General features: G+C 47.0%; 2 protein-coding genes across 5 annotated transcripts; both read left to right on the top strand.

Annotated features, from left to right (window-relative positions):
* The first annotated feature begins 1,527 nt into the window (after nucleotides 1–1,527).
* Nucleotides 1,528–11,877, top strand: LOC144719972 (NXPE family member 4-like). 3 transcript variants are annotated; one of them, XM_078596354.1, is made up of 6 exons: nucleotides 1,531–1,634; nucleotides 4,143–4,255; nucleotides 7,587–8,293; nucleotides 8,433–8,491; nucleotides 8,878–9,096; nucleotides 10,236–11,877. In XM_078596354.1, exons 2-6 carry the CDS (start codon nucleotides 4,178–4,180, stop codon nucleotides 10,772–10,774), a joined length of 1,602 nt encoding a protein of 533 aa, XP_078452480.1. In that variant the 5' UTR covers nucleotides 1,531–1,634; nucleotides 4,143–4,177; the 3' UTR covers nucleotides 10,775–11,877. The 3 variants fall into 3 exon arrangements, with proteins under 3 accessions (XP_078452481.1, XP_078452480.1, XP_078452478.1); XM_078596352.1 differs by having other exon boundaries at nucleotides 1,532–1,634; nucleotides 4,137–4,255; XM_078596355.1 differs by lacking the exon at nucleotides 8,878–9,096 and having other exon boundaries at nucleotides 1,528–1,634; nucleotides 4,137–4,255.
* A 5,791-nt stretch (nucleotides 11,878–17,668) lies between these two features.
* Nucleotides 17,669–27,310, top strand: LOC144719973 (alpha-1,3-galactosyltransferase 2-like). Of its 2 annotated transcripts, XM_078596356.1 has the most exons (5): nucleotides 17,669–19,435; nucleotides 20,803–20,908; nucleotides 21,868–22,008; nucleotides 22,463–22,613; nucleotides 23,364–27,310. In XM_078596356.1, exons 2-5 carry the CDS (start codon nucleotides 20,811–20,813, stop codon nucleotides 23,901–23,903), a joined length of 930 nt encoding a protein of 309 aa, XP_078452482.1. In that variant the 5' UTR covers nucleotides 17,669–19,435; nucleotides 20,803–20,810; the 3' UTR covers nucleotides 23,904–27,310. The 2 variants fall into 2 exon arrangements, with proteins under 2 accessions (XP_078452482.1, XP_078452483.1); XM_078596357.1 differs by lacking the exon at nucleotides 17,669–19,435 and having other exon boundaries at nucleotides 19,450–20,908.
* The last annotated feature ends 558 nt before the right edge of the window (nucleotides 27,311–27,868 follow it).

Consider the following 27,868-nt stretch of genomic DNA (forward strand, 5'->3'; position numbering starts at 1 on the left):
CATGTCCGTTTTGAATAATAGCTCATACTTTATTCAAACAATCACCTTTTATTCCTTATCCTAAAGAAAAACATTGTACGTTGTCCTTCAAGCCTCGCCAACAACCGAGCTCCGTTTCACTTAGAGCTGAAACAACATTCAAGAACGATGGCCCGACAATAAAAGTATAAAAAGGCGTTTGATTCAGTTGAAACGTGTGCCATCATCATCCACGCTCTCTCAAGGCAAGGTCTAAATAAAAATGGGAAGATCTTGGAAATATTATTCTGAACATTCACCATCCACGGAGCTATATTTTCACCGGGGTTCATCTTCTTGGTTCTTTCGGTAAAGTCACGTAGAAGGGAAGTAATAAAATAATAAAAATAAAACATAATAAAATAAAATAATTCTCACGACGTTTCGGCTACAGCGCAAGCAGCCGTCTTCAGGTGAAGAAATTTCACCGGGCTGTTTACAGGAGGATTGCCAAATATTCTCAGACAATTGGGTTGGAGCATTCGAAGCATACACAACAGCTGAAAAAGCAACCAGGGGAATGTGTGAATAACTGAATGGATACACCTGCAGAGTTGGACTTCATAGTCAAGATGTGTAAAAACAAAAGCCACATTACAGTTGTGACCTAAATCGCGTGACTCATTGTTGGAAGTCATAACAGAAGTGTTTTGGGTAATATCGCATAAACACAAACGTGTCGTTAAACTCGCCACCACCCGACACAGGAAATTAGTAAGGTTTGTCACGTAAACCCGCAACAATTTCTACTGGAAAACCCAGAGCAGGTGGCTCGGGTGCGACAGACTCATCGTCGTGAAGCGAAGAGGTGGGTCAGAACAGGTCGGGGTACTTTTGGAAAAAAATGTACAAATCTAGAGGAATGTGCCTAAAGTGGTAGGGGGTTTTAAAGACATGATATGTGAACACTGTGAAATAGCAAAACGATAAATTACGAAACGTCAGTACAGAAACATCGCGAAGGTGACCGCAAGCGGTTGAAGGGACAGGAAGAGGGGCGCGTGAATTCCAGGACGTTTGCGAGTTCGAGACATCGCATTGACTGTGAAGGAGGGAAGGCGATTTAGGAAGGAGAAGTCGCTAGAAGGGATGATGGCGTGACTGGTGATGGAATCAAATAAAAACTATTTGAGAGCGCGGCTCACAGGGTGACTGACCACTGTTGTGGATGGAGCAATAACCTCGCTCCCTGTGCGGGTGTGAGATGGATTGAGGCATCGCAGGGCTGTGAGTCATGGTGATGGCGTGGCGAGATCCTTCGCCAGCCATGCGGTGATCTTGATGTATCGTGCGAGCGACCCGGATGCCTTATAAACGTCATTGGTTTTAATACGTGGTCCATAATGACTCTTCGCAAGTCATTCGGAAAGTGTGCAAACATAGCCCCCACGACCTTGACAGGATTTGCGAAGCAAGATGCGCACTGATTTCCCCTGCGTTATTAATCGAGTACCGCAAGGTACGCGTCGCGCTCGCATCGATTCGCCACGAGTCTTATAAGCAGGGGCTGAGGGAGGCCAGTGCATTATTGTTGCACAGTTTCGAATGCCGACTGAGCAAGAGACGGACAGCCACTGTGCATTGGCTCCGCTCATGCTGTGAAACGGCCAAGAGAGGTAAGCAATTAAGCGCCAATATTTCATCATATCGTGTTCTGTCATACAACAACGCCAATGCAGTGGCACTTTCTGAACAGGCATTCTATGAGGAAAAGACCACAAATCTGTCATTGAAACTGTGGCTTAGCGGTTGAGCGAAGGTCGTGATAATCACTGGCGGAGCCAGTGGGGGGGGTGGGGTTGGAACGTGCCCCCCCCCCCAATGATCCGATCGATCATTGGGGTTTATTAGTAATAAATCGGCATTTCGCGACCCCACTGCCACTGTGTAGCATATTATTATGTACCAGGGAATCTATGAGATGATAGGACAATAGTCTGAGTCTATAATTAGCAATAAGTAAAGACTCACAGAATTGTGCGCAGTTGCGTATACAGTACACGACTTCCCTGAAGGCATTCACCTTCAGTGAGCGCGATGCCGATCACGCAACACGGTTCGAATTCGACCCTCGATCGATGGCTGGGCCATCGACGCACACGCGTCGAACAAAAAGCAAGGGACAAGTCCTTATTTACTAACAACTATAATTTTTCTTTGCTGGAGGGGTTGTCCCCCTCTACCTGAAAATCCTGACTCCGCCGTTGGTGATAGTAATGCCCTCGTTGGTAGCTCAAAAGCGAACACGCGTATTGGCATTATTATTACACTGGTCAACAAAAATTTTTTTTTTCTGGCCTGGACTTTTGCAGCTGTTTTAGACTAATTTCAGGGTGCTGATTCCAAATCTGATCTCAGATTTGCTCTATCACATCTCATTTTTATGCTATCGGCATACCCCATTTTCATTGATTTTACCCGAAATTAACTCTGTCACTTATGATTGCAAGTTGTTGCGAGTCAGTGACTGATTTAGTGTTAAAATATGGTGCTGTATTTTTAGGATAGTGTGTTTATAATATAATTTTATGTAGATATCCACATTTATTTAATATTTTTCTTCTGCAGTTTTTATTGAAAATGCTATATTTGATATCTCAAAAACCTGATTGTGATAGACAAAAACTGATGCCAGATTTGGAATCAGCACCGCAAAATTACCTTAAAACCGTTGGAATACCTTATGCCAGAAAAAGTGTGTTGACCAGTGTTATCCTTGTTTACTCAGGGAAGCCTCACCCAGGCCTTTTAAGGAGACTCTTGCCAAGTATTCACAGTCGGGAGCAGTAATTAACATTTATATTCCGATTGAGTCACCTGCGAATATTATTTTTATTTTGGCAAATTTGTATCATAGCGCAGGCACACACAGTGGCCTGTTCTTGCGAATGACGCCACGAGATCTTTGACGTCCGCTGTGAAGCAGACGGAATACCTTTGCATAATTAATACACCAGCGGTATTAACCAGGGCGGCCACTGGATTCGGACCGCACACAGCTCTGCAACAAGCGGCGGACGCGCCATTGCTGGCCTTGTGTCACCGCCCCATTCCAGCAGCCTGGCACAATATTTACACAAAGCTAGATAGAATGTACGATAGCCTTGAGCAGTTTATTATCATTTCTCATTCTGTTTAGCGCTTAATATTTGCATGATGTTTGTTTAACATTGATCTTGTCGTGCTCCAATACGTGGGGCATTGTATTCACTGCCCCCCCCCCTTTAAATTGAGGTCATGGCTTGAGGGCTGTCAAGCTGTATGCATGAGCCAGAAATATCCAGTATATTGGTCATTATTGGCGGTCGACTTTGCTACGTTTTTGAAAGTGATAACAGCATAACTAATCATTATAATGGTAAAATCCGTAAGTGGCTAGAAAAACCCTTCACAACAGAGACTTAAAGCACACCGCCACGTGTGGTGCTAAATCAGTACTCATTATCTAAACATTTAGAAATGGCATTTGGAAGAACAGCATTTATTTGTGTAAAGCCATCTCCTGCAATTCTACCTTCGCTTCCCAACCGTGGAACGCTCGACTGCGAACAACACCATCAGCTGCTCAGATGATGGCACTTCTTGCGAGTGTCTGGAGGGGCCATGGACGATCTGCAGGCGATGCCTGAACCACACGCCCTTGTACAGCGCTATAGGTTTTGGCCGACGAAGAGAGAAACATCGGTGAGCGGGGGCGGGGGGGCTGCGGTGGCGAGCGGACGACGACGATCGCCTCCTCGCTCGTCCGCTCCGGTGTCGTCTCCTCGTTAGAAGCCGCGCGCAGCGCCGCGATTGTTGATCGTGCGCGGTGGGCCCCTGGGCTCCCCGAGCAATGGTCGTCAATTGATCTGACGAAGTTGGTGTGGTGGACACGGAATGATGAATGAATGAATGCACGAACTTTTTTTTTTACATTCAATCCTCTCGGGATAAATGGTTGGATGTGTGTTTGTGTCGTGTTTGTGAAGTTACAGGATAAATGGATGGGTGTGTGTGTGTCGTGTTGGTGAAGTTACAGGATAAATGGCTGGGTGTGTGTGTGTGTGTTTGTGTCGTGTTGGTGAAGTTACAGGATAAATGGCTGGGTGTGTGTGTGTGTTTGTGTCGTGTTGGTGAAGTTACAGGTTCACGGCGCTCAGCGAACGAGCCTGGAAACGACATGACCACCAAAATGGTGCTGCTTTCAACTGTGATATTTGGTTTTTTGTTGCCATTGATATTTTATGATAACAAAAAGGTAAGGGGTTGTATCCTTTGTGAGAGCTAATATGATTGTGTTAAAATGCTATTGTTGAGTTCAAGTAAGCATTACTGAAAGTGCGCACTCGCAGAATGCAGTGTGGCTGATGGCATGCGTAAAAAAACATTACGTGTAGTTTTTCTACGTGGAGGGACAGATAAGTGATGGAAAGCATTTGTCTGCCTAACTTAGTTAAACACATTACTTTTGATGCTGCGTTGGCAGTAGTGCACAAGCACAATAAAAAAAAAACAATCTCAACACATTCGTCAATAATACTGTGGCCCTGAAATGAAAACAATAATAGAGAATCAGTGACGTTTCGGCCAATGGTCCTTCCTCATTGCGCATAATTATCAGAAACACCACATAGACAGAGTTAATGCGGCGATGGAAACTGAACTTAACAGCATGGGGCCTCATCAGAAGTACAGTTTGAAAAGTTTTTGATGACTTGTTTATACAAAAACCAGTTCACCATTGTATTATTTTCTTAATTTACATATCATTTGTACGAAACTGCAAGGATAACCGAAGTAAAGGCTCACAGAATTGTGCGCAGTTGCGTATACAGTACACGACTTCCCTGAAGGCATTCACCTTCAGCGAGCGCGATGCCGATCACACAACGCGGTTCGAATTCGACCCTCGATCCATGGCTGGGCCTTCGACGCACACGCGTCGAATAAAAAGTCACGTTACATTTAACTAACGTTACATTTAACTAACGTTACATTTAACTAACGTTAAATGTAACGTGGCGAGGCAAGCTAACATCCTCCGCACGGTGACCGCTGTGAAATGGAAAGAAACGTGCCGGCGTGGAGACAAACACTGGCTCTCGCGTGCGGTGCGACACAGGCTCACACATTGGCGAGAGACAAAATACAGTCGAGCAGTCCGGCCGTGTGACTCCGGGGTAGAGGCAGCGGCTCCCGATCGGAAATTGATCGAGGTTGGGGGGGGGGGGACGCAACCCATCATCACTCCTTCCAGGGGGGGGGGGGGGGGGGTCGATAAAAACGAGTACCACTTTGTGTGGAAGTCAACAGTGATTGTCCTATGCTATAGACTCGCCCTCGTCCGGCAGAGTTATACCGCACGAATTACATCTCCAATTAGCACGGTTGGCTACGTGCGGTGCGAAAGAAGTTCAACAAACACATATACATACTCCTGTATAAGGGCAGCAGGCCTCCATTTTCTGTTCACCTACACGAGTGACCTCGGTTTGCCGTTGTCCTTAAGGGTGATGGGATGTTATCGCCCTCGCCTGGTATGCAGGAGGTCGTGGGTACAATACCGATCCTAACAATACCTTGGGGCGCCATGGTGCCGAGATTTTAACTACATCGCCTGATATACAGAAAGTCGTGGGTTCGATCCGGACACTGACGCCTGTATATTTGGAGTTTGCATGTTCTCCCCGTGGTCGCGTGGATTTTTTTCCGCCTTTTTATTTGGGTCCTCTGGTTTTTCCCTCCAAATTTGCAATCAACATCACGCGTTTAGAGTATTTGGCTGTTATACATTTCCACGTGATAATCCACTTCGTCGGGCTATCATTTGTGGCCAGGTCGCTTCTGAAAATGAGCTATATAGCTCAGTGGGCCTTACATGGTAAATACATTTTTTTGTTTAAAAAACAAAAAATTAATAGTATATCTGGAGTCCGTCTGTTCTCTCTCCCCGTGTTGGTCGGTGGATTTTTCTTCTGGTTCCTCCGGTTTCCCCCTCCACGTTCAGAATGAACACGCCTTCAGATAATTTGGCTGCTATTATGAATTCCGACGTACGATGACATCAGCCACTTCGATGAGCCATCGTGTGTGGCCAGGCCACCTCGGAAAAAGAGCTCAGCTCAGTGGGCTTTACCTGGTAAATAATATTTTTTTTTTAGAAGTGCCTTAGAGATCTGGATTGGAATTCACCGCGCCCATTACGCACAGATGACGGTACTCTATTAGTTGTGTTCAAGGTGACACGGGAACATAACGGGTGGAGCCACCGCGAGAAGGCGACTGTCTCCCACCCACAGTGCAATTGTGGCCATGCTACCCAAACTATGGACCATAGAGGGAGCCCATCGATACACAAAGAAACATATAAACACACATAGAAACTCATAGAGATGCATTAAAGACAAGCCACAGTAGTTCGACTATGGGCATGCATCCCAAACTACGGATCATATCGTAACCCACTGTGGTCTGCGCTCCTTCGACGGAGGAGGAAAATCAAAAACGACACCAACTCTCTGATGAAGCCCTTTTCTCGTAGCCTGCAGACCGCGACATTGACATGTAGCTCCTGAACACATTGCCACACGCTTGAAGAGAATAGCGTCTTACACCATCACAACCATCCAACAAAGAAGGTCACTCAATCGTGCGCTTTAAAATTCGCTTCCGTGGCCGTCTGGAACGCTTTTCCGATGTTAGGAAGCCACTGGTGCTATGCACTTTTCAATCTAAATTGAAAACTAATTTCTTTAGAACAGCTTTTTGTGTTTAGTTTGTTGTCCTTCCCTCGCACCTCCGATTAGCAGGGTTGGATACGTACTATGCGAAAGAAGTTCAACATACATAATGACATTTTATTTCAACCATTGCCATGCTCTGCTGCAGTCGAGCGATGGCAGCTGTTCCTCTTTAGCACAACGTGAACACAGCACCGGCCTGCATGCGGGCATTCGTCTGCCAATGATCCTCAATGGGTAGCAAAGATTTACCGTATTTGCGATCCCGAAAATTGCGCAAACTATTGGAATTTTGCAGGATGCTATGGAATTTTTGTTCTTGCGAAGCGATGTATCATTGACTTTTTACAGAATTATCATTGGTGATCACATTACCATACATCTGTGTTCATAGTGTTAATTGCATGCTTTAAAATTAATCGTGTTACAGTATTTAAAGTGGAAATCACTTGAGATGGAATGTATCGTTTGTAAGGGTGTCTAGGGTGTCATTTGATACGTGTACACACATTTTAAACATATTACTTGTATAGTTAAACATTTTTTTTACAAATGAACATGACACCACAGTTAAACACATCAATAAATATGAACAGTTAAATGGTGCACACCACCACTTCATATAGAATGTTGTCTATCTGTAACAGTTTCAGATGTGGCATGAGTGTCTTCCGATTGGAGATTAAGGATAGGTTGAGACTGGAGGAATAGTTCTATGTCTGGAAGACGGTGCCATGTGGTTTGCACCGCCCGAGTAAACATATAACGCTGGGCCAACGTTGATCAAACGGTTTCAACCCCACGGCAAAGTTGCACGTTTACTGGGCTTCATTCCAGTTTTCCCTTCAGCTTCTTAGGGATCATCATCATCATCGTGTCAAGCCGAAGTTTAACTATCAAACCATCAGAGGGGCCGATACGCTGTCCACAGCCGAGCGCAACAAGCACGCGCTGGGTTACAGCCGATCCACGTGGCACCTGCCAATATCCACAAATCCCATGCTCGTGACTTCGGCCTCGGAAAGCGTTGTCACAATTGTGAACAGACGGGAGGAGCATTTTGTCGGCGAATCCCTGCACGTGAAGCTGGAAATGCGAGACGCCACCGGCAAACCCAAGTCGCACGGGGGCGACTTCGTCATGGCCCGGATTTACAACGCAGACCTTGGCGCCGCGGCCTCGGCATCCGTGACCGACCACAGCGACGGGACCTACACCGTGGAGTTCAGAATCCTGTGGCCGGGAGAGAGCCGGCTGGAGATCATTCTGGTCCACCCCGGTGAGGCGGTGGGGATTCTGGAGAACGCGAGGGAGTCCGTGCCAAACAGAGTCAGCTTCTGGGGAACGTTCGTGGCGGGCGAGGCCAAAAAGACCGCGGTGTGCGAACTGTTCCTGAACACAACCCAAGAAATCTGCAATTTCACTGACGAGCGTTTGGGCGAAGGCTTGATTTGCGAAAAGCCTAGCGGCTTCCCCTGCTACTCTATCCACGGATACACGTCCTTCACAAAATACTGGAAAGTGTTCACTCAAGATGAAAGGAGGCTTTTTTCAAGGTAACCCTTTAATCGTTGTTGTTATTATTACCCCGGTAAGCATGGGAGGTTGGTTCAATTGTGGCCCGATGTTGGTCCAACGTTTTCAAAAGCACGTAACCTACGACGCCAACAACGCATTGTGCGTGTTTCATTGCAGGGACCACATCCTGGTGCCGATGCGAGTTCCATATCACGTCCATGCCTCCATTACGGACGGTGAGGATTTGTGTGACGCTGCAATCTACACGTGAGAAGCCGACGTGGCCACGGCAGAGAACCCCGGTGTGAAGTCTCGTCGCCTGAGCGAGGCACTCTCATTACAGTTGACTCACAACATCTATACTTCTCGTTTTCCACTTAACATTTTCCAAACGGCTGTTTTTGTTTGTTATAATTACTCTACACAAACGGCTTTTATTCATATGACGAGGTGAACTAGAGACCCCTAGCGGTGTAGAATTGGAAACTCGTGACGGTGTAGGATTTTGCAACCGATGTTTTGATTCATAATTGGGATCCCCGTCGCCTTTTGCTCTGTCACGTTGCCAATCTAACGACGCAACGTCTCCAGTGGCTTGATTTGTGTTGTACACATGTCACAGAATCGACAACGAGGCCACCTAAGCCATGCGTCCCTGGATTGCGAACCGCGTACCCGAGCGGCCACTACTTTGGCAACGTCTGGCACTCGGCCTTGTGCGACATGAAGCATTTCGACGATCCGCAAGAGATCCGAGCTTGCCTGATGGAAAAGGAGATTCTTCTACTCGGCGACTCAACCATAAGACAATGGTGGGAATATCTCAACGAGTTTGTCAGAGGTAAAGCGGATCCTTCGACTCGGGCCGGTCTCTTCTTCCCAAGGTTCGGTCGGTCAGCTGCCTACCAAATCGCGTGGCTTCGTTCATCTCCAATCCCTCTCCGTTGTACGTCCGACTGGGGATCGGCAAAGTGGGTACCTCCCTTCTGTGCGAGGTCAACCGTGGTCACTCTTAAGGAGAAACCAACTGCCGTGTTCGTCTGGCCTACACTACGTGCAGGTGTCGATGGTCTGTGTGAGCCGGGCCTCGCTGACCCCGAGAGGTCTTTGTTTTTTTTCTCAGTTGGATGTTCACGTGAGTAAGAATGTCCATGTGAATAAGGATGTCCATGTGAGTTAGAGATCTTTCCTGAAAGGCCTGCGGGGAGGTTGCTCAATCCTCTCGACTGTCCCCATAGTCTGGAACTCCCCCTGCCACCAGTGCTGTTGACTCCCTACCCCTGTTCAAGTCAAGGCTCAGAGCCTTCCCCTTTTCATCTGCCCATAACTGACTGCATCTATTCAATCAATGAGCACGCCCAGTTTGTCCACAGCGTCATGAGATACGGTGCAATTAAGACATTGCACGCATCCACATTGTGATGTATAGCAAGATTATCCGGTCGGATGGTTCAGCGATAGAGCGGGTGGCTCGCAAGCAGAAAATTGCGAGTTTGATTCCTCGTTTACCCTATGGAGAGACTCGTCCCTGCCATAGGGACAGGGAATTTCCACCACTGGCTCGGGGCTGTACACAAGAGTTAAGCACCGCCTCAATGCCAATTTGATCGGGAAATTACTTCGACTGGACTTGTTGATGAAGATGTTGACAGTTTTTATTTTTAAAAGTCAGAAGAAACGAACATTTCTCTCGCAGGTGCACCGAGACAGTTGTGTGAATATGATGTGATATGAAGAAGGGTCATTTCCTGAAACGTTGCTTTATTATATGTATGTATATCATTTTAAGGCCACAGTGTTAATGATGGAGGTGTTGAGTTTTTTTTTAGTTGTTCGTGATTTTACGCCGCTGCCGAAGCAGCGTCACCAAACCATTCCTGCAATGTTGATTATGATCATACATTTTCTATATTATATGATTATATATTTTCTATATTATATGACTATATATTTTTCCCCCCTAAATCTCATTTAACGTAGAGTTGAAACGTCTGGCCCTGAAGAAGCCCGGTAAAGGAAGACAACAGCCACGATTGGCAGTCGACATCGAGCACAACATTTCCCTGCAGTGGTACTGCCACGCGTACCCGCTGATCACGCAGGCCTACACAGTCACGCAGGACGCCCGCTACATCGCCCAGCGCATCGACGACACCTTCGGTGGGAGCCACACCGTGGTGGCCATTTCCCTCGGCGCTCACTTCGTCGTCTTCCCCGTCGAGGTTTTCCGCAGGCGAATGCGAAACATCGGAGCGGCCGTGGCGAGGCTGCTGCTCAGAAATCCCAAGACGAAAGTCGTCGTGAAGTTGGCCAACACCCGAGACTCGAGCAACCTGGAATTCTACAGCAACTGGAACACGTTTCGGATGAACCAAGTTACAATGGAGGTGTTCAAAGACATGAATGTGGCATTTGTTGATGCGTGGGACATGACTGCGTCGATAAACTCGACAGACGTCCACCCAAACAGAATGATCGTAAAGAACGAGGTGGATTTGTTCTTATCGTTCGTTTGTTAGCATACGGGGCAGCGACCGTCCTGCTTCAAACTACGTTTCAAGGGAAAGCAAGTCTCTGGTCGGCATCTTCAGACTCGCTGTCGTGAGTGCGGAATGTATCTCACGAAGTGTGTGATGGGACGCTGCTGCTGCTGGTGGTGGTGGCGGTCTAAGGCACGGCTCTAGGACCGGCGTTACTTGCCACGGGGACCCACGACGTTCATTTACACCATCATGGACCGATGCACGAGGCAAATTCCCCCTCCTGCCTGTGTTGGACTGGCGAAAGACCGAGACATCTCTGAATGGCCATCAGCGGGACTTTGTCGGTGACAGTCGACTCACTGTCATGTCCAGCTTGAACATTTGGACGCGTCCACGTCCGTTGCATTCATTTCTTCTCTTTGAAAAAAAGGTTTCCGTTATTGTCTTGTCTTTGCGAATGGACGCTCGAATCTCCCATTGCTCACGCAAATGCCAAGCTAACCAATCACTCCCTCGGCTCTGCACCGTTTACAGCTTGTGCATCAATGTCACCCGTTAAGATGATGTCATGTACCTCGCCCTCATTTAGCAGTTAATCATTTTTCAGTGCTTGCGTGTGTGGTGTCAATATTTGGGAATTTCTTAACTTGCAGTGGCTTTAGAGTCTAAGCGTTTACTGGGCAACTCTGCCTGATGTCCTCCCCATGGGAACAAAGAACCCCACTCCTCCTTAATGGCTGCCACTTGTCTCTCGATAATGGAAAATACTGCCACTCTTCACAAGTGTGAAGATGTACCCTATCATTCTCACCTCGCTGAGACCAATTTATTCGTCTCAATCCTGTCTCCACATCGCAAAGGTTTTCTTCTTAAAAGTTTGCCGCAATGGTCGAATCAAGATGGCTTCCTGCTCTTGCCGAAAATTCTAAGCATCTCCGATCTCATTAAGGCAGAGTTATAATGATGAAAGTGTTCCATGGTTTTGTAAAATTCAGACAGAATGACAAACTCTTTTCATATCTGTACGTAAACGTGATTTGCTGTTGGGAATGTTTTCAGCTTGGTAGTGGAAACATTCCGGGGCGTAATTAGTTGTTCCGCTGCGTATTTTTACACATTAAAAGGTGACGATATTCCCATTGTGACTTTGCGTTCAGCTATTGTTCGGCGATATTCTGAAGTTGGGTACACATTTAAATGATAATTGTTTTACAAAAACAACCGCGCGTCAGGTCACGTGAGACCACACTCGCTCTCTCTCGAGACCGACACGAATCCTTGCCCTGACACGTTAGATGGTCATCTGGTGGACGATTTCGCGTTTTAGTTACATCCTCATAGCTAGTGAACTTTAAAACAGAGTAAAACATTATTATTTTACTGCCAAATTATACTTGATTTTGTATACCACGCGGTGCTACCATCAATTGGTCCTCTATATTACGATGTTTTCCATCAATTAATCAGCGTTTATACATGTCGGGGGAGGAGGAGGAGGGGGGGGGGCGAAGCACCCGAAGTAAACCCACGCCTGCAAAGTGTTCAACACCCTATCCCCCCACACAGGTGTAAGAGATGGTGCGAGTCGACATGTTGACGCACCGCACTCTCCTGGCTGGCCGGGGTATAGCTCCTTCCTCGACGCTCACGGAGGTTCACGGCACGTGTGTGATCCATCAACCCTCGCTGCCTCCACAGCAATGGATTGTCGGGATTGTAATGGCTGTTTTCGTTATGTAAAAAAAAAACTTTAAAATATAATTAATATTAATCCGGATATTAACATGTATCTCATAGAAAGTGCGTTTTTACCAATACGGCAAATCTGGATTCATGCCTGGGCCCTATACCCATCACCAGTGGGTGTGTAATCCGTGATTTCACGACTCTGTTGGTGACGGAGAGCGACGCAAATAAAGTGTTCCAGATTGAGTGAGAAACTAATTGTGTTTCTCACAGGTGTTGGGAGGAAGCTGTGAGCGGCTCTCACCAGGGCCAGGCAACTTAAACTATAAAACTGCAGACTCGTTTACCAGCTAAGGCCCACTAAGCTATATATATTTTTATGAGAGGCAACGTGGGCACAAGTGATAGCCCAACGAAGTGGCTTATCACCTGGAAATGTAAACAGCCAAATACTCTCAACGCATGTTTCTAAATGTGGAGGCGAAACCCAAAAGACCTGGAAAAAAATCCACGCGACCATGGGGAGAGAGACACGCACACTCCAAATATGCGGCAGGCGTCACGGTCGGGATCGAACCCACGACCTCCTGTGCTAAAAGTTGACCTCACGGTCTGCATAGTCGCTACAAACGTGTCTATCGTTGGGCTGATCCGGATGATGACTGCTAAATATTCCCAGTAAAGCAGATGCCATCATCGAGACATTGACTGCATTAAAAAAAACACGGCCTTTCTATCACAGCAGGCAATGAGGTGTACGGTCCCAGTCCTCGCACCGCCTGCGTTCGCGCGGTGATGCTGCACAGGTTTCATTAGCACAATAGTTCACCTCCATGAACTGGTGAGCGTGAGCTGGTGACTGTTAGGTATATGGGTGTATGGAGAGTTGACGCGTTCTATGAGTGCTGATTGGTATTTAGGAGTTGCGATGGGTTCTTTGAGTGTGGGTACGTTCTATGAGTGTGCAAACGTTCTATGAATGTGTGGATACGTTCTATGTGTAGATACGTTCTACGAGTATGGAAACGTTCTATGAGTGTGGATACGTTCTTTGAGTGTGGATACGTTCTATGAGTGTGGTTATTCTATCAGTGTGGAAACGTTCTATGAGTGTGGATACGTTCTTTGAGTGTGGATACGTTCTTTGAGTGTGGATACGTTCTATGAGTGTGGATACATTCTATGAGTGTGGATACGTTCTATGAGTGTGGATATGTTCTATGAGTGTGGATACGTTCTATGAGTGTGGATACATTCTATGAGTGTGAAAACGTTCTATGAGTGTGGATACATTCTATGAGTGTGAAAACGTTCTATGAGCGTGGGTACGTTCTTTGAGTGTGGATACGTTTTATGAGTGTGGATACATTCTTTGAGTGTGGATACGTTCTTTGAGTGTGGATACGTTCTATGAGTGTGGGTACGTTCTTTGAGTGTGGATAAGTTTTATGAGTGTGGATACATTCTTTGAGTGTGGGTACGTTTTATGAGTGTGGATACGTTCTTTGAGTGTGGGTACGTTCTTTGAGTGTGGATACATTCTATGAGTGTGGATACATTCTATGAGTGTGGAAACGTTCTATGAGTGTGGATACATTTTATGAGTGTGGAAACGTTCTATGAGTGTGGATACATTCTATGAGTGTGGATACATTCTATGAGTGTGGATACATTCTATGAGCGTGGATACGTTATATGAGTGTGGATACATTCTATGAGCCTGGATACGTTCTATGAGTGTGGATACGTTCTTTGAGTGTGGATACGTTCTTTGAGTGTGGATACATTCTATGAGTGTGGAAACGTTTTATGAGTGTGGAAACGTTCTATGAGTGTGGATACATTCTATGAGTGTGGAAATGTTCTATGAGTGTGGATACATTCTATGAGTGTGGATACATTCTATGAGTGTGGAAACGTTCTATGAGTGTGGATACATTCTATGAGTGTGGAAACGTTCTATGAGTGTGGATACATTCTATGAGTGTGGATACATTCTATGAGTGTGGATACATTCTATGAGTGTGGAAACGTTTTATGAGTGTGGAAACGTTCTATGAGTGTGGATACATTCTATGAGTGTGGATACATTCTATGAGTGTGGATACATTCTATGAGTGTGGAAATGTTCTATGAGTGTGGATACATTCTATGAGTGTGGATACATTCTATGAGTGTGGATACGTTCTATGAGTGTGGATACGTTCTATGAGTGTGGAAATGTTCTATGAGTGTGGATACATTCTATGAGTGTGGATACATTCTATGAGTGTGGATACGTTCTATGAGTGTGGATACATTCTATGAGTGTGGATACATTCTATGAGTGTGGATACATTCTATGAGTGTGGAAATGTTCTATGAGTGTGGATACATTCTATGAGTGTGGATACATTCTATGAGTGTGGAAACGCTCTATGGGTGCTGCCGAGTTCTACGAGCGCTGGTAAGTTTTTTTAGATATATTTTTAGATAAGTCTCTCTCTGTGTGTCTCTGTGTCGTCTCTCTCTCTCTGCTTGTGTGTCTGTCTGTGTGTGTCCGTGTCTGTGTTTTGTCTCTCTCAAATGTAGCAATCTTTGGAAGAACGTAATCAACCAGGTAACGTGTTGATTTGTGTTAGACGACTCTCTGAGTTGTGTTGCCTCCGAAACGTCGTGATTTAATTTAGTCTTTTTTTTTTCACCTGCGTGACTTTACCGAAAGAACCAAAGAGCACAGGATATAGGAGATGGGGGGGTCCTCTTGACCCCTCGACTCTTACGCAACAGAGCCGATGTTTGTGCTTTGCGGCAACGCTTGTGTGTACTAACACCCCCATTGTCCGCAGTTTTACATCCACGCTTCTTATTGCGCAGCGTTGCACGCTCGCTCTGCGTTGCCACGGAGTTTCGCGAGCAATGCAAATACTGCCACATTTCATGTCTCCAGGTATAACATTAGTATTAGCACAAGCCCATTTCGTGTTTCCACGTGAAAAAAATATCACTACTGTAATGAGCCAAGAATGTCTGTGGGTAACGCGCGTGACGTCACTCCACGTCGACCAGCCCCCCTCATTAATAATCATGAACAGGTGGGGAACTCCACATGGACCCCTCCCCCCGTCATTAATGATCGTGAACGGGTGACGTCACTCAGCATGAAGAAGATGGAGCGGAAACGAAAATTTGTTTACGCAAACTAGCTTTCATTTGACCTTTCTTTATGGAAAATAAAGCTAATAAATAAATCAACGCAGCAACTAATATAACGAGCCAATCAAAGCTGTGCATGTGTGTCCCGCGCGTGACGTCACTCCACATGCCCCCCCTCCTCATTATTAATGTGTGCCTGCATTTTTGACTAACCCAAAAGGTCGAGTGGCTATTATATATTTTTTCGCAAATCCGCTTTAGATTTTACGTATCTTTATAGAAAGTGAGGCCAATAATAATTCTACATCGCATCGCAGTGCATTTGGTGCCTTTGTAGGGGTCTTACGGAGGAGAGATGTGTAGGGGTGATATGTATGGGATCCTACGAGAAACTAGCACAGTGGGCGGGGCTTAGTGAGCACACGGGAGGGTGCTCGCAACGACGTCCGCAGATGGCACCCCAGCGGGGGGGAGGGGTTCGAGATATAAGGGGATGAGCCGGAGGGCTCGTGGCAGAATGTGTTGGTAACTCTTGAAGACTGAAGACTGCCTAGTGAGAGCCCTGGTCTCCCCTGGAACGCCGCCCTTATAAGGGCCGCGCAGGACCGAGCCAGAGGCGGGCCCCGTGAATCAGAGCTAGGACTCTGAGACTCCGGGTGCCATAGCCCGACTCACCAGTGTCGGGCCAGACAGCCTCCCCTAGCCCAGTAATTGGAGGATTAAGAGGCAGGTTAGGGATTAAGAGGCAGGTTAGGGTAGATAGCCGTGTGTTCCCAGCTATCCGGGTGAGGGGGCCGCTACCCCCTCCAGTATTACGTGTCCCCTGTGCTTATTGTGAATAAACATCAGTGTGCCTCAACCCCGGGTGTCGACCTGTATTCGACGGTACTACACCTTTATTAATTTCTTCGGCACGTCTAACAAAAGGCAAGTCGACTTTAGGCTGCCAAATTATGCTACAATAAACATTTCTCTGCTACTTTGCAGACATTGTATCGAACTCCAATTGTTTTCAACCCCAGCGAGCGAAAGCGGAGGATAAGTAAGTATCAGAGCAGTGAGTTGCTAGTAATTGAGCGTCCGTTAAAGGCAGTGCCATTGTGACATTGCTTCAGGTGTTTTATGACTTAGTGGCGTGCAACAACCACTACCATTAATGCAGTGCTGTGGTCAAATGCTGTGAGGTGTTTTATGACTTTCTTTTGTGCAACATTCACTACCGTTAATACAGTGTTACAGTGCAATTCCGTGAAGTGTTTGATGACATTCTTCTTCTTCTTCATTCTTCTAACATTACATTTAGACAAGGCAACATTATACTCTGATCAATTTATTCGTAACTCTAATGCTTCTGTTTGGTCTTCGTTATTTGCTAAATTACTTCAGACAGTATCAGCACTCTACTTTATTCACTCTATGCTATCAAGCGTCCATCTGTGAAGATACATTTGTCAGTTAACAGCTTCAGGTGATATGAAAACAGTGCTAAAGTGAAGTTACGGGGTTTTTCAAATTATACAGTCACAGAGATTGTTCGCCTTTGCCTATTGTGTAAGATACCAATGCTAGCTAGATTTGGCCCCTCTGCAGATCACACTGCCCCTATACAGTGTCGAAAAAGCGCGAGGCAACGTTTTTCGCAGTGCAGGGTCAGACTTTTGAAGATGTGGATATTCATCTCAATGAAGCCGTATTTTCCCATGGCCAGTTGTACGTAGCTCTGTCTAGATATAAATATCCTCAGCGGATCGAAGTGCTCATCAAGGATAGTCAACTGCAGGTAAACCTTTTGAATCGTAATAAGAGATTCGCACAAAATAGCGTATACCGAGAAATCTTTCAAAGTTCTTAATTTCATTTAATAAGTTAAGAAGAATGTCTTTATATGCTACATTTCCTAATACAATTAACAATCACACAATAAAACGTTAATTGACATTTCGATTTAAAGCTTTCGTGACTGCAGGGATTCATCTTCTTTGTTCTTTCGGTAAAGTCACGTAGAAGGGAAATAATAAAATAATAAAAATAAAACATAATAAAATAATTCTCACGACGTTTCGGCCACAACGCAAGCAGCCGTCCTCAGGTGAATAACAGGTCTGTCGGAAAGACAGCGTCTTTCCGACAGACCTGTTGTGGCCGAAACGTCGTGAGAATAATTTTATAATGTTTTATTTTTATTATTTTATTATTTCCCTTCTACGTGACTTTACAGAAAGAACCAGGAAGGTTAATTGACATGTTTAATATTACAGCTTCCGTCCTAGGACGGGCTAACAAGCTAGTATATAATATAAGCACAACTCAGTTCCGTGTCTTATACATAAAAGAAAAGGAGCCTGATGACCATAATAAAGGTTTTTTTGGGTTAGATCTTTTTAAATATATACATTTGTCGTTAAACCCGCCACCACTCGACACAGCCAATTAGTAAAGTTTTGTCACGTAAACAGAACGTGCCAATTCGTTACTAGTACAGCACATCGGTGTGTTGGAGAGTAAATACACAACATTTACAATCTGAGTACGACGTTTCGCCAGTAATTACAACTAGCTTCATCAGTCAGACAGCCGGATGTGAACAAATCCTTCTGTTTCGTACTTTAAATAGAGGGATAGATGTGATGACGTCACTTGTGAGCCCTTCACGTACGAATGGAAGGGGAATTAATTCATTACAATGGGTATCCATTGCCGGTTGGGTTATTCATATGGTAATAAAGGTACACTATGCATGCACATTATACATGCACATTGTTTTTATACCTCCTGTGGTTTGTGTGCACTACCAGCCTTGTTCAGATTGCAAATGTTGTTTTGACTGATAAGATACTGAATGTATATACCGGCTCAGCGTTGCTTGTATTGGGCCAATGCTGCTGAAATGATACACTTCCAGAAGGCCACATGGCTGATAGGTGGTGTAAAAAAGACAGCACAAATGTACATAGAGAGACGTACAGATAGATGGAGGTGGATAAGATGTTTATTTACAAGGTGACTCGGTTCACGTCACTATTTTGCACACCTCTTGCAAGATACCTCAACTGCATCGATGTCTTTCAGAATTGTTTTTACTCTCATTGTCGGAAAAGTGCTGGCTTGACAGCGTTAGTCTCAAGCTCGCACCTTTGCCTCGGCATTCGCCACTCCGCTCAATTCAATTTGTTTTCTTTCTTTCCTGGGATCAGAGGGTGACGGACGGTCGGGGTTGACCATGGAGGTGCGTCGGTGGCGTCGACGGCAGTAGGTCGCGATGACCTCTTGACCTTGACTCCGGGCAAACTTCGTCGTAATATTTACTTTTCTCTGTCTCTTAAACACACGGGCTACATTTCGCGATTGCGGATGAACATTGCTTGCAATCGGAAGGCTGCAAGTTCAAATTATGGTTGGGGGGGGGGGTCGATAAAGTGTAGTACCACTTTGTGGAGAAGCCAACAGCGATCGTCCTATGGAATGAGAGTTACCCCCGCCATAGGAATGTGCAATATTAACCACAGGCTCAGTGCTGTAACCATAGATGACCATCAATTTCTCAATGCCCATTTGAACAGGAAATCACACTGACTTTGAAAACCCGTTTCGCGTGGGGTTTATGCCCCATTAGCTAACGCTGACATCTTCTTACTACCCACGGCCGAGCAGCAGCACAATTGTGTCATCACCACTATTGTTTGCAGTGCGTGTCGCTACGAGGCTGTTTGCGTTTTAAAACGTGCTTCTTTGCTCTTAATGTGTGTTCTGCGGCGGCGTTTCCATGCGCACGGGCGTGGCGATGTGGCATTGATGGTGGTTACATCGCTGATATATAACTAGCAGCAGCAGCGGGTCTATTGCTCGAGCAGGGGGAGCCTACGGAGGGACTCACAGGTGAGCGAGTAGTCTCATGACTCACAGGAACCCGTTCTGTGTCGATATTCAAAGACACACAGTCACATGACGACTCAACTATTCAGTGGGTAAACTCAGATTTTGTTTTCCTTATTTCAATCCGGGAACGGTCCAGAACGACTGTTCCGGTAATTAATTTGGCACGCCACATCCATTTTCGTATTGATTTGATGATCACAAACCTGTTGATAAGATTTTAACAAATACTGTATGTTGAACACTAATATATGATGATTGTATAAAGGCATGCCTTGTACTCCAGCGGTCTTGCCTTGCTTCAATATATAATGTTCCAAACCAGCCTAACAGCGTTCCGGATACATCGAGATATCAATCCGTGCAAATACGGCCACACAATGAGCCGAGTTATTAGTGGGATGGCTACATTTTCTCTTTCGGTGACCGTATACAAGTAATCACATATTCGCAATTGCAACGGGGTTTGCCGAGTGAAGGATACTCGGTGGAGATTCGCAATCTTTTCACTCGTCTCCGTGACGAACCCGCTATTTGGTCCAAGAAACGCGCCCACACCGCACGTGTAAGAGCGAGCGAGAGTTCAGCCCCGCTGCCTGCCGCGGCCAGAAATCCGTTACGCGGAGGGTCACGACGATTTTCGGCGCGTGTCACGTACGTTCAACTTCTTTCGCACCGTACGTGGCCAACTGTGATAATCGGAGGTGTGATCCAGAGCTGTGTGCGCGGTGCTTCTTCCACCGCTCAGCGACAACCGCGCACCGCGTGCCACCCAGCGCCGCTGTCCCAGTTCGAACGGAGACTCACTTCCCACGAGGATGACGGGGCTCATTGCGGTGATACTGCCTCGTGGGCTTTGACGTGAAAGCAAACATCTTGGGGAAGCCTCACAAGGGCCGTTGTGGGATTCATAGGCAGAGCGAGGGAAGCAGGCAGACCGTGCAGTGTGCTTTGTACTGCCCACCACCCTGTTCCATGCCCCCTGCCACATGCTAGGCCGGTACAATACAGGAGACGCACTTTCCGAGCGGACATGTCACGCAAAGTCCACTGAGTCAAAATTGAATCCGTAAATTTATATTCAGATTTTTTTAAAACGTAAAAATATTTTCTAATTATGTCGCTGCTCCACAAACAGTTACTTGTGATGTTTTGAAATGTGCCTATTTTCAATGAGAAAACGTGGTGTGCATTTGCGTCATTCCTTCACATGCAGTCCTGGTCACAAAAGCAACGTTTGTGGGGAAGAATAGGCATTTTGTATATTTTTGAGGCATAAGCAATTAGAAATTAATACTTACTACCCAGGAACAAAAATCGTGTTACATAGTGTAATTTTTGTTTCTGACCGCCACCACCCTGCCCCGCAGAAGCTGCAATGCTGAGGCGACTCGCGGGCAGTTCGGTTCGGGGTAGATTGGGTCTCTGGCTCCTGGTGGCTCTGGGCTGCATTGTAACGGCATTTGTTCTGCACAGGTGAGGATAATACGAGTCTATGAAACAACAACAAAAACAACCCGTGCAACACACGCAACAACCCACATTTGCATCCGCGCGGTGTGTGAAGTCAATGTCGCGTACGGTTTGTGCTCGCGGCGAGCGCGAATCGCAATGGAACGACTTCAGATTTGTAAAGGACGAGAGACCCCCCCCCCTCCGCAATCACGGCAGAAACGTGAGCGCAGGTCGGAACAACAAACAAAGACCGCCCCCCCTCCGTATAGCCTTTGCCAGACTGTTGGGAGCAAGTTCTATTAGGTCGGAACAATAACGCTCAGAGACACGTGCAGGGTGTCTACAAAAGGCATTGTGCGAAGCCACGGTAAGTTAAGACGTCACCACAATGCAGTTCTTCAGGCACTGGGTGGTGTTGCATAACGTCCAAGGCTGAGAGGTCTGTGTACACTCCACTTACGTTTTTTGCGCAATGTTGGAATTGAAAATACTTATACCGAGCGAGCGCTGGTACCAGCTCGATGAGATCTCTGAATTTCTTATCGGATAAACGGCAAGGGCAACTTGTGAAATAGCGTCGCAAAGAGAGCAACCATGCGAAATAGCGGAATGTGGAACGTTTAACGAAAGCGATAATTGTTGTGGCTCGACAGAGACTCGTGCGATGTGGGCGAGGGAGAGAAGGTTTGGCAGCCTGAGCTGGTAAATCACTCAAAGTGAGCATCGGGGGATGTGTTCGTCTCCTGTTTACAGCTTAGTGTCAGTGGCGGAAATTCCACGTTCATATGGTGGAGGCGAGTATATGCATAGGACAGCCACTGTTTACCGCCCCACAAAGTGGTACATTTGGTCTGGCCATTGCCCCAAAACGTGGCACTACGTTTCCCTTTAAGGCAGTGCCACTGACGAATGCCATCGAGCATTCTTGAAGGGGAGTGGGGCAACTCTTGACCGAGCAGTCAACCCACCGTGCCTCGCAGGACGACGCCAGAGTTCAAGAGGACGACCGAGTGGGGGACACCCATCGTGTGGAGCGACACGCTCGACCCCGCCCAGGTGGACAGCCAGGATGCGGGTGGCACGCCCTTCCGCGTGGTCGTAACCGTGTTCGCCATCGGACGGTGAGTCGCGCGACGGCCGCGGATTTGACGCCGCCCCCCCCCCCGCATCGACGCGCAGACCACACGGCCTCTTTTCACGTCCCTCCACGTACAAGGTACGGGGACAGTGTTGTTTATACAGGGACTCGAATGCTCAATCTCGGCTCACGCTTGAGTCGCTCAGTTCCTTCGAAGACACGTGGATGCGCGGCTCAGCCGTGCCTTGGGGCTCAGGCTCAGCTTCATTGGAATCCTGGGCCCGGCTGGGACTATGGTGTGAGCCAACACAACTTTAACATTCGATTATCACCACTTTGCGTTAAATTCAACAATGGGTGTCCTGCAGAGACTCGTCCCCCGTCACATGAACTTGGAATTTCCGTCAATGGCTTAGGGCTAAAAACAGGAGATGAGCCCAGCCTCGATATTCCTTTTCAGCAGAAAATAACTTCGACTTTTGCCTTTGACTCCACAGATACCTGGACAAATATTTGCCTAAATTTTTGGAAACGGCAGAACGATATTTCCTGCTGGGCCATGAGGTCACATACTTCGTCTTGACAGACTTTCCCTCATATGTACCTGTGATTGACCTCGCACCCGGAAGATCTCTCGTCTCAATTAAGGTGAGTAAAATACACAAGATGGTGGAACGATTGGCTGTCAATGGTGAGCCAGGCCGCTCGAGCTGTAGACAATGAGACTCACCTGATCTCTTTAGTTGTCACATAGATAAACAAAACAACGATTTAAGCAACAATTTGAAGCTCACTTGTGAGTCCTCATGAGGGTAACGCCGACTTCCAAAGCGGCAGTGCATCACGATTTATCGAACATAAATTCACAGGAATAATTTAACACATTCGCCAACAGCACTGCCCTACCATGAAGGGGGAAAACACATTACAGGCAAATAACCCGTATTCACATTGTTTGTCACGGGGAAGGGCCGCTTCGCACGGTTGGCTATGTATAGTGCTAAAGAGTGTTCAACACACATACATACAGACGCATTGTGTTAATACGTATGTGGTTTATTTCCCTTCTATTGAATGCGGCGTGAGTGATGGCTGTGTTCGGTGTTTGTTGATCGCACTGCTATGCACTCCGCAATGCCGTGCAGGATGACCGGTTTCTTAAAAAAAATACACAAGCGGTATTTGCCAAGCTCTTCAACTCGCCTCGTATGCCCATGTGACGTGTTTGTTTGGCAAACGTTTTCTTAAGAGCATTACGAAATTAACGATAATTCAATTAATAACGCACACACTGTTAAGAGTTTAGGCTCAGGGAGAGAATCGGAAGCTGCCAACAAATTCCCTTCACTCGGTGCGCCCTGTCCACCAAATATGATGGGTGGTGGCGATGTCTGAAAGGTCAAGAAGCAGGCACGGTGGCAGGACATTTGCATGGACCGCATGAAGACCATCGGCGACCTCGTCGAGAGCACCCTGACGGGCCTAGCCGACTACGTCTTCTGCTTCGACGTGGACCAATACTTCACGGGCCCCTGGGGCCCGGAGGTGCTGGGGGACACCGTGGCAGTGATCCACGCGGGATTTTTCTCAAAGGGGCCGCTCACTTTCCCGTACGAGCGGCGGCCCAAGTCGGCAGCCTACATCGCGCACGGGGAGGGGGACTTCTACTACCACGCCGCCGTGTTCGGGGGCTGCTGCTCAGGCGTGGTGAACGCGACGCGAGGGATCTTTCGGGGCATCGTCCGCGACAGGGAGAAGGGGATCGAGGCGATCTGGCACGACGAGAGCCACCTGAACCGATACTTTTTTGACAACAAACCGAGCAAAGTGCTCTCCCCCGAATACTCCTGGGATCCGTCGATGAGCTGGAAGGATGTGCCCTTTGTACGAATGACGTATTGGCCGAAAGAATACCAAAAGGTTCGGGAACACCCGTAGAATTGCACAAACAGGTGTAGGCTATTTCCTTATTCGCAACCTTGCTAGCTTGCATAGTCAAAGATGATCGCACTCGGGATGGGCTGGCAAAAATACAACTCCTTAATAAGAATGATAAACGGGAACAACCGCAACTCACGCCATGAATTCCACCCTCGTTGTCCAAAACGGCAGGAAGACAATGGCTCTGCTAACTTTTACAATGACGACAAATGTAAGTTGTCTACGCAGGGAAGGAAAGTACTAAATTATAATATTTCCACGACCTTTGTTGACCAGGGACCCACCAGGTTTTCTGAGCAAGGGTGACGTCTCTCTGTGTATTTCCAGTTGAGCCGTATGCAGGTAACCATTCAGCATTTGATGTTTGCTTCATAACTGTAGACAAACCTCCCATTAGCACAGTTGGCTATGCACGGCGCGAAAGAAGTTCAACATACATACGTACGTACACGAATTGCATATTTCATTTAAACGGTGAATGTAACAAGTACAGTATTATTATTACTCCTGGTAAATGTCAAAGGCGCTCGCTGGGATGCGAGACATTCGATGTAGAGGCCAACCGAAATTCCGTTTAGGTTTCGGCGCCGAAAGTTGGCAAATGTACACTTTCGGCATACTTTCGGTTTCGGCCGAAAGTTAATTTTTTACTTTCGGTTTACTTCGGTTTCGGCTCAAAGTCAATTTTTAACTTTCGGTCTGGTTTCGGTTTCGGCCGAAACTGATATTGACTTTCGGTCGTCAACCGAAGATCTCTTTTTAGAATATAACGCTAGTGCTAAGTCTATCAGCCGGTCAGTCGGCGCTAGGCGATAGGCTGCATACATACACACACGTCAGCAGCAGCTTGCGAGCGAGGTTACAGCCGCAATGATGGTTTTGGGCCGTCAATAAATGACGTCACGGCACCAGGGGGGGGGGGGCAGCGACTGCGTAGCGATTCGCGCGCTGCGCTACGAACCCGGCGGCCCGAGTTCGATTCCCGCTCACGGCCGGTGACGATTATTTGAACCTGTCCTGGGCCTCCCCTAGGTCGACTCAGCCTCAAACGAGTAAGTGGTGTGGTATGTCAACATCCCAACTGAGGAGACAAAGGCGGCCGGCCGTGGTGAATCCAAGTCCCGGGCAAAGCCGGGTAGTAAAGCTAGTATTTCATAAATCTTGTGTTTGGTAACTTCGGTTATATACCTTTCTGTTTCGGTCTTGGTCGAAAGTAAAGTTAAACTTTTGGTTTCAGCTTCGGTTTCGGCCGAAAGTGTAGTTAAACTTTCGGTTTCGGTCGAAAGTGAAGTTAAACTTTCGGTTTCGGCCGAAAGTAAATTTGTAACTTTCGGTCTGGTTTCGGTTTCAGCCGAAACCAGAAATTCAGTTTTGGTCGGCCTCTAATTCGATGACCGTACTCCTGCATCATCTCAACTGTGACCGAGACAAGGAGGTTCCCGAAGAAGCTCCCAGTCGACTGAGCGATCCGCTCAACAACACGCAGTGCAACCCCAAAAACATAATCGGAGAGATATGTATTTATCATGTGAGTACAATTCATCTGTTATTATTTTGTTTGCAGTGCAAGTGTGTGTGTGTGGAATAGACACGTGTTGTTAATGTGACGCCGCCTTTGTGAACAAAATAAAAAAAATGGAGTGGGGGGGGAGACCGGTGCTACATCACCTTGCGTCGCACAGGGGCAGCTGTCATCAGGGGGCCCCTAGATTAAATTTTGCTTGAACGATGGTGTCACGTGAGCCCCTGGTGGCGAAGGGAGTTGAGGGCCGGAATTTGGAGAGAGAATTCGCTCACGTGAACGGAAAAATAACTGTTACTCGCATGAATTCTGTTCGCAAGGGGACAAAGGTATTGACGTAAACGATGAGGTGCAAACACACAATGCCAGGCACGTGAGACGTGACTGCGTGCAAACCAACATCTCCAATCGGTGGAGGCTCCCAGCTTGGTCCATCAGCCGATCGGATCGATTATTCGACTAAGAATTGCTATTGGCTACTTATTTTTTTGGTCGATGGCAGGCGCCTTTAAAAAAAATGTCAGCCGCCCCAACTTCCTGCCTCCTGAAGGCGGGACACCCCGACAAACCACTGCCAATGTGACGCGACTGATTATGATGCTTTATGACGTCATCAACCCCCCCCCCCCCGCATATCACCTCCCGTCCAGGGATACACGTGGGAACGGAGGAGAGACTTCCTCCCCCCCCCCATCTATTTTCGCGGTATCAAGCAATTTAAACGATAGTCAGTAGATTAAATGGGTTAATTACATTACTTAAGTAATCGGGAATCCCAGCTGTAGCGGTGTTGGAACTGCGCTTCCCTGTCAATCGAGGCACGAGTGACACCTGGAGGTGCAAACTGAGAATGTCTCTAAAAGAGAATGACGACATTCGTTTAAACGACGCCACGACACCTTGGGAGGATGCCGAATTGGCTACGAAGCGAGTGGATAAAAATGGCTGCCGTGTTATAGCGCCGCCGCGTGGTACACGCGCGTCATCGCCTGTGTGCGTTGACAGTGATGGCGATGATGATGCCGCCATGACCTCGTGGAGTTGTGCGTGGGAGACATTGAAGACGTGACCAGAAGCGCCCGCGCTGTTTGTCCGTGTGGCCGATCGGGTGTCTCTGGCACCGTGAGAGCCGCAGGGCTCCCCGTGGACTCGTGCGAGTGAGCACGGGGCAATGAGTCGGTGGCGGCGATTGCTGCACGGCACGGCGGTGCGAGCTGGGTAGAGTGATCGTTACTGGGCAGGATTTACAACACAGCAATGGTAACCTTCCAGCTGACGACAAACAACTGGAAACAGAATATTTATTTATAATGGAGGAATCCGATGAGCTATAAAGCTCTTTTTCATAGATGTCAAGTAGGGGCGGGTCAGAAAGTTACAACCACAAGCAATACAAAAACACGATAGGAGAGCAAAGTATAGGAAAGGTGAACAAATCACTAAAACAATTAAAATATTCACACAAAAATGAAACGAAACTGGTTTCTCCAGTTAAACAAAACACGGCAGGGCATTATGGTTTCTCAGCTGCTCCTCTTGTAACTAAATCGAGTGAAAATATTGTTCTCAAGAGTTTCCACACTTTTTACAAGGTCGGTTGCTTTGTCAACTTGTGCCGCACAGGGGCAGCTGTCATCAGCTGGTCCCCTAGGCAAGCCAAAAAAAAAAACACAAACTGCAGCTGGGCGCTGGAATGATTGTGAATGTCACGCGAGGCGCTTTGAGATGTGGAGGCGAATTTATAAAGCGCCGTGTGTGCACAGATCCTGATCACACGTTATAATATAGTCCTGCACGCCGTGCAGGTCTTTCCTATGCGATTTAATTTGTAAATTATGCTGTCATGAAGTAAAATCCCATAAAATAAACGTATTTGCAGTCACTTTGCTGTACTGCGTGTTACATCATTCATCCATGAGGCCCATTTCCCTGAAAAGCGGTATCATTTATATAACATACAATAAACGTACTCCTACATTAATATTTAATAATAATAACGTATGGCTCCATGAATGAATTACAACGTTCAAACATTCCATAACACAAACCTATTAAGAAAGATCAATCAAGCCCCACAGAGCCCTGCCGCTCGGTTTGGACTATGGATTATTGGCGTAAGGCACTACCACTAGAGTGCAAAGCGCGCTTGCCCCCCCACCCCCCCGCTGAAGGCGCAGCCCCCCTTCTCCACTCGCACGGTCGAGTCCAGACGTGTTGGTGCAGTCGTTGCACAGCGGGCGAGGGCTCAAGACGATGGCTGGACAAGAGCAGCTCGTATCGCCGTCACGTTTAATATCGACTTCACGTGTGCTGGACATTGACCCTCGTGTCCCCCCTGAGTATGCATAGCCCCCCCCACCTTCCCTACATCCACCTCCTCACTTCAAACAAGGTCACAGGGTCGCAACCCACGGGCCGGTAAGAACATTCGTCCGAACGT

This window comes from Lampetra planeri, chromosome 7, assembly GCF_965212315.1.
Source record: "Lampetra planeri chromosome 7, kcLamPlan1.2.h2, whole genome shotgun sequence".
Classification (NCBI taxonomy): Eukaryota; Metazoa; Chordata; class Hyperoartia; order Petromyzontiformes; family Petromyzontidae; genus Lampetra; species Lampetra planeri.